This window comes from Ochotona princeps, chromosome 17, assembly GCF_030435755.1.
Source record: "Ochotona princeps isolate mOchPri1 chromosome 17, mOchPri1.hap1, whole genome shotgun sequence".
NCBI lineage: Eukaryota > Metazoa > Chordata > Mammalia > Lagomorpha > Ochotonidae > Ochotona > Ochotona princeps.
Genome location: NC_080848.1, coordinates 14,719,299 through 14,733,535, shown reverse-complemented (window position 1 = coordinate 14,733,535; position 14,237 = coordinate 14,719,299). Strand labels below are relative to the sequence as shown.

General features: G+C 57.6%; 1 protein-coding gene across 6 annotated transcripts; it reads left to right on the top strand.

Moving 5' to 3' along the window:
- Positions 1 to 5,555: 5,555 nt before the first annotated feature.
- Positions 5,556 to 13,809, top strand: RUNDC3A (RUN domain containing 3A). Of its 6 annotated transcripts, none has more exons than XM_004597303.2 (11): positions 5,556 to 5,930; positions 8,910 to 9,025; positions 9,340 to 9,488; positions 9,696 to 9,781; positions 10,692 to 10,781; positions 10,894 to 10,974; positions 11,058 to 11,223; positions 11,333 to 11,490; positions 12,081 to 12,218; positions 12,310 to 12,416; positions 13,289 to 13,809. In XM_004597303.2, exons 1-11 carry the CDS (start codon positions 5,824 to 5,826, stop codon positions 13,429 to 13,431), a joined length of 1,341 nt encoding a protein of 446 aa, XP_004597360.2. In that variant the 5' UTR covers positions 5,556 to 5,823; the 3' UTR covers positions 13,432 to 13,809. The 6 variants fall into 6 exon arrangements, with proteins under 6 accessions (XP_004597360.2, XP_004597363.2, XP_004597362.2 ...); XM_004597306.3 differs by lacking the exon at positions 13,289 to 13,809 and adding an exon at positions 12,681 to 13,070 and having other exon boundaries at positions 5,577 to 5,930; positions 9,355 to 9,488; XM_004597305.3 differs by lacking the exon at positions 13,289 to 13,809 and adding an exon at positions 12,681 to 13,070 and having other exon boundaries at positions 5,595 to 5,930.
- The last annotated feature ends 428 nt before the right edge of the window (positions 13,810 to 14,237 follow it).

Sequence of the window (14,237 nt, the reverse complement as noted above, 5' to 3'; positions counted from 1 at the left end):
TCAGCTCCCTGTTTATGGAGGATGGCCCTAGTCCTTGGGCACGTGTACCCAGGTGGGAGATCCAGAAGAACCTCTTGGCTCCTGGCTTATGATTGACTCAGCTCTGGCCATTGTGGCCACTCTGTATCTGCTTCTCTCTCTATAAATCTGCCTTTCCAATAAAAATAAATAAACCTTAAAAACAAAACAAAACAAAAACTCGAATCTTCCCTGGACCCCAGAGCCATTGCCTCACCCTTTCCCCTCCCACCCACCCGTCTTCCTTTCCCACGGACACCCTGGGCAATGGCTCCTTCTCAGCCTTGTTGGCCTGGGACAAACCCGCTCTCCAGTCCCTGCCTGTCAACCTGGTGGTTCCTCTCTCCTCTTCCTTCTTTTTAAAATTTTTTTATTTTATATCATTTTATGACACAGTTTCATCGGCTCTGGGATTCCCCCAGCCCCTCCCCAAATCCTCCCCCCTTATTGAATTCCTCCATATTGTTACAGTAATATCCTCTTCCTTCTAACTCCTCCTGCGCTGGCGGTGCTCCTCAGCTTGCCTGCCTGAGCTAGCTTTGCATCTGCTTGCACACTCCCTTGGCCCTCTGCGAAGGCGCCCTGTCTCTAAGACCAACACTCTGCAGTTCAGCGCTGCCTCAAGCCAGCAACCAGAAGTCTCTGCAAAACCTGTGCCTCACCTGGCCAGTGAACCAGAAGCCCTCCTCTGGCTGCCCCATCCCCAGCTAGGAGCCCTCCTCTGTCTGTCCCATCCCCAACTGGCCTACAGAAGCCGCAGCTTCCTGCCAAGGTTCTGATCCCAGAGCATCTGGGTTTCCTCCCTTCGCCTCCATTTCTTTTCTGCATCAAACTCCCAGGAGACCCTGGTGGTCCCTTCAGGTGTGCAACAGGTGATGGATGAGTGTTGGAGACAAAGTGCAAGGGAGAAGACAAATTCTCCGTACAGCTCTCAAAAGTCATAGCTATGGGCCCGGCACAGTGGCCTAGCAGCTAAAGTCCTCACCTTGAATGCACTGGGATCCCATGTGGGTACCAGTTCTAATCTCGGAGGCCCCGCGTCCCATCCAGCTCCCTGCTAGTGACCTGAGAAATCAGTCGAGGACAGCCTGGGGCCTTGGGTTCCTGCACTTGTATGAGGGAGACCTGGATGAAGCTGCTGGCTCCTGGTTTCAGATCAATTGCTCCAGCCATTGCAGTCATTGGGGAATGAATCATCAGACAGAGGATCTTCCTCTCTGTATATCTGACTTTGTATAAAAAATAAAAAATCTTGGGGCCCGGCACGATGGCCTAGCGGCTAAAGTCCTCGCCTTGAATGCACAGGGATCCCATATGGGTGCCGGTTCTAGTCCTGCCAGCCCTGCTTCACATCCAGCTCCCTGCTTGTGGCCTGGGAAAGCAGTTGAGGATGGCCTAAAGCTTTGGGACCCTGCATCCGCATGGGAGACCTGGAAGAGGTTCCTGGTTCCCGGCTTCAGATCAACTCAGCACTGGCCATTGTGGTCACTTGGGGAGTGAATCATTGGGCAGAAGATCTTCCTCTCTGTCTCTCCTCCTCTCTGTATATCTGACTTTGTAATAAAAATAAATAAATCTTGAAACTGTCACATAATGCAAAATAATCAATAAAATATATATATAAAATATATATAAATAAATCTTTAAAAACAAAAAAATAAATAAATCTTAAAAAAAAAATAAAAAATCTTAAAAAAAAAAAGTCACAGCCATGGCACTGTGTCCAGCTGAAGCCCAGGACTGTCCAAGGTCACAGTTACAATGAAGTTTGAAGATCTCAGTGGGTTCTGTTGCTAGGACGTTCTTGTCTTCAATCATGAGACCGAGTCGTGCCAAGTGAGGCAGCAAAGTTTAACAAACAGACACACAGCTGAGAGGCCAGGCAGGCAGCTCAGAAAGGACCTGAGCGTGCAGTCGGCATCCAGATTGTAGGCTTTTTGGATGAGTGTGGGTCTCCTTGCACTCTGCCCTGTGTTTCTCTTCCCTCTCTTCTTCAGGGACACTATGGGGTGGAGAGCTTTCTTGGTGCAGAATTCCCCCAAATCTTCCCAGCACCATATCAGTACACATCCCTGGACCAAGATGCCAGGCAGGGGAGCCTCTCCCAAACTGCCCTGAAGGTAAAGGCCGGAACCCACCTAAAAGCATCGCCTGCAGTGCCCACATCCCACATGGACATCAGATCAATTTCCCAGCAACTCCACTTTTTTCTTTTTAGATTTATTTATTTTTATTGGAAAGTCAAATAATACAGAAAGAAGGAGAGATAAAGATCTTCTATCTACTGATTGATTCCCTAAGTGGCCACAATGGCTGGAGCTGAGCTGATCCAAAGCCAAGAGCCAGGAGTTTCTTCCAGGTGTCTTACACAGGTGCAGGATCCCATGGCTTTGAGCCATTCTTCCACGCCTTTCCAGGCCATAAGCAGGGAGCTGGATGGGAACTGAAGCAGCCAGTACACAAACCAGCACTCATCGGGAGTGCCAGCACAAACAAGGTGAAGATTTGGCCACTACGCTACCATGCCAGGCCCCTACAGTTCCACTTCTGATCCAGTTCCCTGTTAAGACAGAGGATGGCATGCGAGAACAGCGTAGTACGGCCCAAGTGTTTTGGCCTATGCATCCATGTGGGAAGCCAGACTCAGCTTCTGGTTCCTGGCTTTAGTTTCTGGTCATGGCTGCCATTCGGAGAGTGAACCAATGGATAGAAGATATATCTCTCTTTCAAATAAAATAAGTATATCTTTTTAAAGGTGTGATTGAACAAGGACAGTTTTCTACCTAACCATTTTATATCTTCAATTCCAGAAGCAAGCAACACTATTCCATGGACTACAGTGACTGTCCCAATGGGGTGAGCCCAGGAGGTTGGTTTAGGGTGGAGCAAAGCTGAAGGTAGCAGGGAGAACCAAAGCTGATTTGGGTGTCTGTGTTACTTCGTAAGCAGGAGACAGAGCAATAGAAGAATTTATTCATTAACAGATCACTTCTGGTTCCTTTTTTACATTATTATCTAAAAGGCAGGGAGACATAAAGAGTGTTAGGGACTCGTGACCCACTGTTAACCTCAGGGTACCTGGAGGAAAGCCATATCACGCAGCCAAAGATCTCCAGCCACAAGCTCAATCCCCAGCACTTCACTGAAGGGAGTACTGCTGACCTTACAGTTAATATGCCTATATTGGGGTCAGTGCTGTAGTGTAGGTTAAGCCACTGCCTGCAATGCCATTATTCCAGATGGGTGCTGGTTCATAACAATTCCACTTTCATCCAGCTCCCTGCTTGTGGACTGAGAGAGCAGTTTAGGGTAGTCCAAATTCTTGGGATCCTGCACTCATGTGGGAGACCCAGAAGAAGCTCCTGGTTCCTGGCTTCAGATCAACTCAATTCTGGCTATTGTGGCCATTTGGCAAGTGAACCTGTAGATGGAAGATATTTTTGTCCTAAGAATCTGACTTTCCAATGAAAATAAATAAATCGGGCCCAGCGGCATGGCCTAGCGGCTAAAGTCCTCGCCTTGAACACGCCAGGATCCCATATGGGTGCCGGTTCTAATCCCGGCAGCTCCACTTCCCATCCAGCTCCCTGCTTGTGGCCTGGGAAAGCGGTGAACTGTGGTCCAGAACCTTGGGACCCTGCATCCATGTGGGAGACCCAGAAGAAGCTCCCGGCTCCTGGCTTCAGATTGGCTCAGCTCAGGCTGTTGCAGGCACTTGGGGAATAAACCAGTGGGTGGAAGATCTTTGTCTCTCCTTCTCTCTGTAAATCTGCCTTTCCAATTAAAAAAGAGAGAGAGAGAGAAAGCTTGGAAATAGACTCTGCTTTCAAAGTTAGGGTGGGGGAATATATTGTGCACAAACCATGTATGGTTGTCAAAATGCTTGCATGAAAACCAACTGATCTTCTAACTCCATTTTGCATGACTGTTCTGAAGAATCCTGGCATTATCCAGCGAGCTTTACTGAGCATGCCAAGTTCATGCTCCACAGAAAGGACTGCATTTTGAGCAAGTGGTACTGGGGACACTGACAGTCCTCCTGCAACAAGATGAAACTGGGTGCCCTGGTCACTTTCTAGGAGCTATGCCAACTCACCCTGCCCAGCCCAAGCCATGGTGTGACCCTGGCCCAGCCCTAGCCATGTGTGACTTTGGCTCAGTCCTAGTCATGACCAGTGGACATGGCCCAGGCCACTTGCCAGCTGGCAGCCGTCTTTCACAAGGACTCCTGCAGGCAGCATGACAGAGCATCCTTGGGAAGAAAAAGCTGGGGGAGCTAGTCCAGCAGGAGCTGACCACTGGCTGCAGCATGCTGAGAGCACCAGGCTGGTGGCAACCTGACCACAGTGCAGAGCAAGTAACTTCCTAAAGTACAGCATTGCCTTCTGGGGTCCTTTGGGCTGGTGAATGGGTGTATGGTGCCCTCAGGAGGGACACACCTTCCTGAGAGGCTGTCTGAGTCAGACCCAGTGATAGGCAATTGTAACATAAATGTGTAACTTTTTGTAAATAAATTTTAAAAAGAAACTGGACCCTTATCTGATACTGTCCAAAAACTAACTCCAAATGGATCAAGGGCTTTACAAGGATTCTATAATTGCATGCATCTCAAGAGGAAAGCAACAGAGTAAAAGACAATCCACAGACTAAGAGAGAATATTTACAATAAGGGATTGGAATCCAGAATATGTAGAGAACTTATGCTCAACAACAACCAAAAGTAACACTCCACTCCAGCCTGGGCCGGGGCTGGACCCTGGAGCAGGTTGAACAACAACAGCAGGTTGGAGCAGGTAGGAGCCTGGAGGAGAGAGGCCAAGGGCGGCAGGGAAGCCAGTTCAGGCCTTCTCTGCCCATCCCCCAGGACTTGCCTGGCCTCTGGACAGATGATCCATGCAGAAGGGGTTAATGGCATCATGCAGCAGTGCTGGCAGCCAAGGAGTTAACTCTCAGGCCGGTTGGGGCCATGAGGGCTTGACTGCCAGCCCCTCCAGTCACCCTGGTGCTAGCAGCTGGGGCCTTGGGCTCCCAGTCTTTCCGTCTCTGTCCCTGGTGGCTTCCAGGCGCTGGGTTGCTGGCTGTTAATCGGTATGCCCATCCTCCACTCCACGGGAAGTTGGCTGTGCGGGGCCCTGCAGTCAGGTCCAGCCTGGGTACAGACAGGCCGGGAGAAGCGCGTTCCCTCGGGCTCCGTGGCCTTCAAGCTAGCAACGTCGGGTCATTCGCGTTCTCAGAACGCAGCCCAGCCGCGTTGAGGGCAGCCAGTGGGGTCGGGATGGGGGACCCGGGAAGGAACTGGGAAGGAACTGGGGATCACGGATGGACATCAACACCAGTCACAGGCCCCAGAGGGCCGAGCCGAGGAGCGTGGGGGTGCAGGACAGGACCCCCATCCCGCCCTCGGACCCCGCCTCTCCTAGGCACCCCTTCCGCCCTCCCTGGGGCTCCGGACCTTCCCCCGCCCCTCAAACCCTGCACCCTCTGCAGATTGGTCTGCGACCTGCTGGGGGGCGGGGCCCGAGGGCCCTGACGTCAGCGGCCGAGGGGGGCGGGCTGCTGGGGGAGGGGGTGACCGGCCCGGCTCAGCACCTCGGAGAGCTCCCTCCCCGGCCTTGTTTTGCTTCGGCGTCGCCGCCGGGGGAGGGAGCGAGGGGGCCGGGCACTTGGCGCAGGGGCCGAGGGATGGCCCTGGAGGGGTCGCGGGGCTCCGGCGGGCAGAGTGCCCAGCCGTGATCCGGCGAGGGGGCCGGGGCCCCGGGAGGGGTGGAGGGCAGCGGGCAGCGGCATCAGCGGCCGCACATCTGGATGGAAGCAAGCTTTGTCCAGGCCACCATGGCTCTGGGGCTGTCCTCCAAGAAAGCATCTTCTCGTAACGTGGCCGTGGAACGCCGGAACCTGATCACCGTGTGCAGGTGGGCTCCGCCGGTCGGGGCAGGGGCCAGGCGGGTTGCGGAGCCTGAGCTGAGCAGGGCCGCCGCAGAAGGGAGGGGACAAGGGGTAGGAGGAGCGCGTGCATGGCCTCCCCCACACCCTCAGGGTCAGAACCGGGAGGGGATGGTAGTCTGTCCTTTTTCTTCCCGGCCAAGCCAGGCCTTTGCCTGGTCCAGGGCCTGGGGGTGAGGGGCTTAATTGGCACTGCAGCTTCCTGTGAGCACCAGGAAGTGACATTGCGCCTAGGGGAAGGCGTGGGGATGGCCGGCTCCCTTGCTGGGGGCGAGGGCGGATGGGCACAGAGACTTACTGGCTGGGAAGGAGTGCCCTCACCGCCATCCCCAGCTCGCCTGACCTCGCCCCAATGGGGCTTCCGGGGGAGAAGGCCTGGCAAATGCTGCAGCACTGGTCAGTGTCACCTCTGTGGTCAGGCAGTAACCTGAGGTGAGGTCACCCTGGGCATGCGGGCAAAGCCCCCAGACCCAGTCGGTGAAGGGTGAAGGGCATTCCCCACGCTGGCTACAGATGCCTGGGTCTCCAGGTGCCAGGTGAGGAGAATGCCAGGGCAGGGCCCCAGCCCCTGAGGGTGGGGCTGTGGCAGGATTGGGAGATTTGGCCCCTTTCTAAGGGCCTGGGAAGTGGTCCTTCCTATAGCAGCTGTGACTCACACTGCTGTCTGAGGGAGGCCAGGACATGGCCAGGCTCGCAGCTGCTCTTCAGCAGCGCAGCCCCACCCCACAGCCCTCTCCCTTTGGGACCCTCGTCCAGGAGGCCTTCTTCACCTGTCATTCAGCTGCTATTCTACCAGAGCAGGGCACTCATTTGTCTCCCTTTGCTAGCACCTCCAGCCTGCACCTCCGGGGAACCTGTGCCCACCTGGTGCCCCAGCTCCTGGCTTCCACGTCTCCTTCCAGGCTCCTGGGCACAAACCCAAGCGTACTGTGTCTGCTTCTCACCCAGTGCCTGGCATACAGCTGTATGCAGCAGGCCTCTGGGAAAATGCCTGGGCTGTGATGGGAGGAGTGAGAGCAGCCGTGGCTGCCACCTTCAGCCCCACAGACCGTGGCAGGGTGCGGCCAGGCTGTCCTCAGTTCAAGCTCTTTCCTGTTGGCTGTGTGGCCTTGGGTGGTCTCTTAGCCTTTCTGGGCCTTGGGGACCTCATCGTCCCCCTTGAATATAGAAGAGGCACCCCAGAGGGCAGCGGCAGTGGCACACAGCAGAGGAGCCTCCCAGTACCCTGCCCCAGCCCTGTCCTGGTGATGTCTCTCCTGTCTCCCCTTTGCTCTTGATCCCTCAGCTTTCCTTCCTTTCTCTTGCTTGCCTGGAGGACTGGGCCTCTTGATTGTGTGGGGGAAGGAGGGTGTTCTGGGCCCAGGCTGGAGGGCGAGAAGCACTGAGCCGCGGAGGGGCATATAATTGGGGGAAAAAGGATAGAGTTTTGGGGGAATGAGACCCTGACAAAGGTTCAGAACCCCCCTCAGGCCCCACTGCCTCATTGCTGTCACACAGTTTGCCTCCAGCTCCCAGTGCAGTTCCCTGTAGCAGGCCACAGCCTCCCCTGGGCCCTGGCCTCCTCGTCTCCATGGTAACCCGCAGCCACCACTGCACCTCCTACCAGGGCACACACCGCACAACACTGTGGGACTCCCAGGTGGTGACCCACTCTGCAGTAACCCTCAGGAGCTGTGGCCGCCAGCAGCCATGCCAAACCCAGCATGGGGTTGGGGGGCTAACCCAGATGGCCAGAAGGAATCAACAAGAAGAGGTGCCCAATGAAGCCCAGAAAATGCCCTAAGCACTGGCAGCCTTCTGGCAAGGCCAGCCTTCCCATTGTGGTCTAGTTCCCTGCCCACCCCCAGGACACCTGCGCCCAGCCATGCCTGGGCTCCAAACTGATACCTAGCATCTAGCAAGGCAAACCGAGCATTCTCAGCTGCACCCAAGGACACAGAGTACAATAGGCTCCCTCCCCCAGTGCAGCCTAACCCTGACCTCAGAGAGCCCACAGCTCAGCTGTGCCTCGGGAGCCAGTGTTCACGGGCTGGCACCTTGCCGAGCAGAGGATGGAGGAAAGCAGGAGTGATGGCAGCAGGCGGCAGGAGGCCACAAGATGTGGTGGCAGGTGCACAGGTTTTGGTATCAGGCCTGCCACCTGACTGCCTATAAGCTGCCCTCCGTTTCCTTATTTGTAAAATGGGGGTGAAGGGGATCAGAGGGTGGGCACAAGGGAGGATGAGGCAATGTATGCACCGTGCAGCGCTTGGCGTATTCCACAGCTCCCCTATTCTTGGCCCTGCTATCCCTGGCCCTGCTCTGCCACCCACAACAGGGAAACGGGGGTGGGGCAGACAAAGCATGGTGTTCCCCCTCCCGGAACCCCTTCAGCATTTACTGCCCATGCCCCTCCCACCCAGCCAGTGTGTCAGGCTCACACCCATACCTCCCCCCTCCCCACCCAGCCTTGTGATATCTGGTTCTGGGCAGCTGGTGTGTGGGTGGCTGAGCCAGGAAGAGAAAGGGGGAAGGGGGTAACCGGGTGCTGAGGGCCCACCTGGCCACCCGTGCATGCCCACGTACCATGTGCTGTGTGCCAACTCACATGCCTGGGCACAGGGGACCCCCATTTGCCCAGGAAGGACTGAAAATTGATTCCAATTTAGGCATCGAACTCCTGGCTGAGCCCGGCTCTCACACACATAGTTGGTGCCACTCAGAAAGGGCTCTGGCACCTCCTCTTTCGACCCACTGTTTTGTCCTCACTCCTGATGCGTTCTTGCTCTGGCTGTCACTTTCCCTGCCATCCACTTTGTCAGCCAGCTCCCCCCCTGGAACCGCCCTCCCCACCTGGCATCTCTGCAGTCATTGTGGTGTTGCCTGTTCCCCACATTTCCCCCGTGTCTGACCCCCTTCCTCTGCCTTCTCACTTGACATCCACTACCCTCCTCCCAACCCTTCTGCAGGTTCTCAGTGAAAACCCTGCTGGAGAAGTACACGGCGGAGCCCATCGACGACTCCTCGGAGGAGTTTGTGAACTTCGCGGCCATTTTGGAGCAGATCCTCAGCCACCGCTTCAAGGGTGCGTCCTCATCCCCACCCCGCCCCAGCACTCAACCTCAGGCTACCCCTCTCCGATGGACACTGTGGGCCTCTGAACCCTAGCTCTGCGCCATGCAGAGAAGCACATGGGGAAGATGGCCGGGGGGCTTCTGCCACAAACCTCACCAATGTGTATGCGGCTCTAGCTGGTGTGTCCTTTGCACACATGTGGGTGTGGCACATGGGTTTTGGGGGGAGATACCATGTATGTGCTTGGCTGCTCCTATCTATGCATGTGGGTGCCCCTTGACCTGGACCCTGGCTTTGCTGAGCCCCCTCCCTGCCCTGGCTCAGCCTGTGCCCCAGCAGGTCCAGTGAGCTGGTTTAGCTCCGATGGGCAGCGGGGCTTCTGGGACTACATCCGGCTGGCCTGCAGCAAAGTGCCCAACAACTGCGTGAGCAGCATCGAGAACATGGAGAACATCAGTACGGCCCGAGCCAAGGTGAGGACCTGCAGAGCAAGGGACGGGGCAGCTGCTTCAGGCACACAGCACGGGGCGCGGGGTGGGAGGGGGCTCCTGCACATGCAGGAGCATAGTGTGGGGTGGGCAGGGGTGAGGGCTGCCTGCTCCTTGGCTCTCGCCTCCTGTCCTGGCCACAGGAAGGCCACACCCAGGCTGGGGCAGCAGATGCAGCGCCTGTGCTTCCAGGGTCGCGCATGGATCCGGGTGGCACTGATGGAGAAGCGTATGTCGGAATACATCACCACAGCGCTGCGGGACACCCGGACCACCAGGTCAGGCTTCTCACAGCTCGGACCACAGGTCCCAATGTGTATGATAGCAGCCCAGACACACCCCAGGCTCAAGTTGCTGCAGTAACCTCAGACCCTGGACTACAAGTCCCAGAATACACGGCCAGCCTCCTGGTTCCCTGCTGTCCACTGGGCAACCTGACGCATCACTTCCATGCCAAATCCTAGGGCCTAAACCCTCATTGTCCATTGTCCACTACTCATTGTCCACTACTGTTCCCAGCAGGCACAGCTATACTCAGGGACATATCTCTGGACAAGCCTCAGCCTCATGTTATTTGACTTGCTGGCCTTGAGTCACGGCTGCCTGTAGGGCACAGCCCCACAGACTCCCAAAACAGTGGTAGGAGTTGCATATGCAGCGTCCCCAGCTGAGGTCATGTGCAGTCCCGTTGGGGAGGTGGGTCTGATGCTGTCTAGGCAGGCATCTCCCAATCCGAGTGGCCATACCCAGCCTGACACTTCCACTGCACTCATTAACTGGTCCCTCTATTTCAAAGCTCACCTCAGCATAGCTTTTCAGTATCTACCATGCAAAGGCACTTTTATTTTGATGTAAAACATTTTGAAATCCATGTGCCATTTTTCATGATACTCATTTTACATAAGTTTTTGCAAGACCCCAGGCACTGATAATTAAGACTTGTTGACAGACTTGAAGGAACTGGCTGACCCTGAATTTGGGGGGCAGGGGACATGCAGAGGAGGGACACCCAGTCCACTGGGAGGGAGAAGAGGAGCCCCAGGGGGAGCTGGGGTCCACAGCTGAGTGACCAGCAGGCCAACCCCGTCCTCTAGAACACAGTAGGTCCGCCAAGTCCTGCTGGGGGTGGGGCGGAGGCTCCTGAGGGAAGCTGCACATCCGCAGCCAGGCCCCTCCGGCTGCCTGCAGGCGGTTCTACGACTCCGGCGCCATCATGCTGCGGGAGGAAGCCACTGTCCTCACCGGGATGCTGATCGGCTTGAGCGCCATAGACTTCAGGTGGGGTCGGTTCCCTGCAGGCGGCTGTCCCCGCCCCCACCCCTTTGCCCCGCAATGTCCTCACGCCCGACCCCCTCAAACTGGCCCGCAACCTGTGGCTCCTTTGCCCCAGTTTCTGTCTGAAGGGTGAAGTCCTGGACGGGAAGACGCCCGTGGTCATCGACTACACACCCTACCTAAAGTTCACCCAGAGGTGAGCAGCCCCAGCGGGACGGTGGGGGCGGCCACGGAAGAGCCGGGGGCACGGCCACCATGCTCACGGCATCCTCCCGCCAGCTACGACTACCTGACAGACGAGGAGGAGCGCCACAGTGCCGAGAGCAGCACGAGCGAGGACAACTCGCCCGAGCACCCCTACCTGCCGCTCGTCACCGACGAGGACAGCTGGTACAGCAAGTGGCACAAAATGGAGCAGAAATTCCGCATCGTCTATGCGCAGAAGGTGCGCGGCACAGCGGGGAACCCAGGAGGGCTGGGCGAGGGGTGGGGACCGGGGTCAGGCTGCAGCGGCGCCCCCTTCCTCCGGCCCAGCTGAGCTGGTGCGCCTGCAGGGCTACCTGGAAGAGCTGGTGCGCCTGCGTGAGTCGCAGCTGAAGGACCTGGAGGCGGAGAACCGGCGGCTGCAGCTGCAGCTGGAGGAAGCAGCAGCGCAGAACCAGCGCGAGAAGCGGGAGCTGGAAGGCGTGATCCTGGAGCTACAGGAGCAGCTGTGAGTGCGCCATCTGCCCGGACCCGCAGCCGCCCCAGCTTCCATCTCCTCCCATTGTTCCCCCCCCCCTCCCGCGCAAGACCCAGAGGCTTCCTCCAACAGGCTCCCCGGTTCCCACGGTGACTCCACAGCAGCTGGTAGCAAGCACCGGCAGGCATCTCTCCCACAGGGTCCCCCACATTGCGTCCGAAGTCTCGGGTGTTACTCCTCACCCTCCCACACTACCGCCCTGCTTCTGCTGTCTCAAGCTTCTCTGGTCTGAACCGCAGACGCTCCAGCTCCACCGTCTTCCACGGTGACCCCGCCACTCACCACCAGGGGTTCCTGGAGCACTTCCTCCCTAAACGCTTCATACCCAGATCTTCCAGAACAATCCCCCAGGCCTCCCCATTGCTCTTCAGAGCACCCCTCCAGAGGACTTCAGGGTCCCCACCCCCTCTACTGCCAGCAATCGCCTGCTTCTCCATCTGGACATCTTGCCCCAACAATGCGCCCCCTCCCGCTGCTCAGGCCTCACCCCCAGTTCCCCTCAGCTGCACCTGCTGAGTCCCCCTCCTCCCAGCCAGGCCTGATCCCTCTCCCCCTCCCAGGACAGGTCTTATCCCTGGTGACCACGCCCCCCTGGCCCAAGGGTCCAAGGAGCTCACCATGCCCCTGGTCAACCAGTGGCCCTCGCTGGGAACGCTCAGCAGGGCTGAGGGCACCAGCAACTCCAAGCTATATCGAAGGTAAGGCCCCCCGCCAGGCTTAGCCCTGGTGGGGGGAGGGTGGCCGGGTTGCAGACCCCTGTCCAAACCCCAGCTCCTCACTCTGCCTCAGGCACAGCTTCATGAGCACGGAGCCGCTGTCGGCCGAAGCCAGCCTGAGCTCCGACTCACAGCGCCTGGGAGAGGGCAAGCGCGATGAGGAACCCTGGGGCCCCATGGGTGAGCTCTCCTCACCCCCACACCCAGCATTCCCCCAGGAAGGGCCTTGCCTTGCTTTACCCTTCCCTCCTCAGCAACTTCCTGGGAGCTTGGTTTGGAGTTGCCCAACGCCCACCACCTTGCCCAGGCTGTGAGCTGGGTTCCCTGGGATCACAATGCCCTCCAGGGGTACACAGACCCGGGGAGTCCTTCAGGTTCATTTATCTCCTGCGCACTGTGAACAGCTTGCCTGACCACTGTTCCCCCTTTTTCTTTGGCTGCCAGGAAGCTCAGAGCCAAATTAGTGGCTCCCTTCGAGTGAATGCCCAGGACTTCAACGCATGCATTTTGTGTTGACCTCACTCACCCCTGGCTTCAGCTTGTTTTTTCCTATCCTAGTGCCCGCCCCTCCCCCGTGCCTGGATACCCTGCCTTTTTCCTTTCTTTCTTCTTTTTTTAAATAACCACACTGTATTGGACAGCCACAGGTCTTGAGACAAGGCAGGCTTATGGACTTGTGACCCCACCAACGCTGTGTGTGGTTGTCTGTGTCCCCCACCCCCAGACTGTGAGCTCCATGCGGGCAGGGACCGTGTCTCGTCCGTTCTCTGTACCCCCACTGCTTGGAACAGAACAAGCGCTCCCTGCGTGATTAATAAACAGGCAGAGGATGAACCTCGGGGGGAGACCAAGCTGAGCTGACAGTTCCAACACAGTGTCCCGGGCACTGTGGGGGCCACTGGCATGTGTCTCATCAAGCTTTAGTGAACAGGGTGCCTGCCCAGTAGACTGAACCCCCTGGGGGGTGCCCACAGGCTGCCTTCAGCGCCCTCCCGGCTCCCACGCAAGCAGGCTGCTCACTCAGCCACGCCTCATCCACGCTCTCTCCCCAGGGAAGGACCCCACGCCCTCCATGCTGGGTCTCTGCGGCTCCCTGGCCTCCATTCCCAGCTGCAAGTCCCTGGCGAGCTTCAAATCCAGCGAGTGCCTGGTGAGCGACAGTCCTGAGGGCAGCCCCACCCTGAGCCCCAGCTGAGGAGCAGTGTGGGCAGGGCTACGGCCACCTGTCACCTTTCCTCAAGTCCCCTCACCTGGACACCCAGACAGTGCTGCCACCCGGTTAAGGGCCCTGCACCTGTTTTGGCTTCCTGCAAGGGAAGCTGGCTGGGCCCAGGCGCAGTGGCACAGAAGCCCCAGGGAGCCCCTCAGTCACTCATTTGGCCACTCAGTCACTCACTTGGGTGACCCTGCCACCTGGCCAGCTCCCTGCTGGACTCTCATCACTCAGAACCCCACCTCAGCACCCCCGCCCCTGTGCCCCACCTAACCCTGTTTGTGCTCTGGAGTTGCGCCCTCCTCAGCCCACAAGGCAGGGCTCTGAGGTGAAGCAGGCAAATAAAAAGCCGAGGACCGAGGGTGACCCCATCTGTGTGGTGTGGCAGGAGACGTGGGGGGGGCACAGGGCTGTGTGCCCTGGCAGCAGTCCAGCTGCAGCCTGTCATGTCAGAGAGGGGTGCCTTCAGAATTCATATGGTGAGGCCTCCTCAGATGGGGCGCTCTACAACCTGCTGGTCTTGAGCCTGCCCAGGCCAGGCAAGGGTTGGTTCTGTGAAATCAGACCTTGCTCTTGAAACAGAAGCTCCTGCTTTGGGCAGGACTCCATGGCCTGGCAGTAATACAGCAGGCTCACCCAGAACGGCCCACACCCCGCTGCCGGGGCTCATTTCCCTCTTGCACAAGGTCCCGTGGCTGAGTGGGGAGGTCCCCTCGTGGGTGCTGCCCTGGGCAGCCAAAACTAGTTCCAGGGGCCCCAGGCCCTCTCAAATACTTTCTTCAACATTC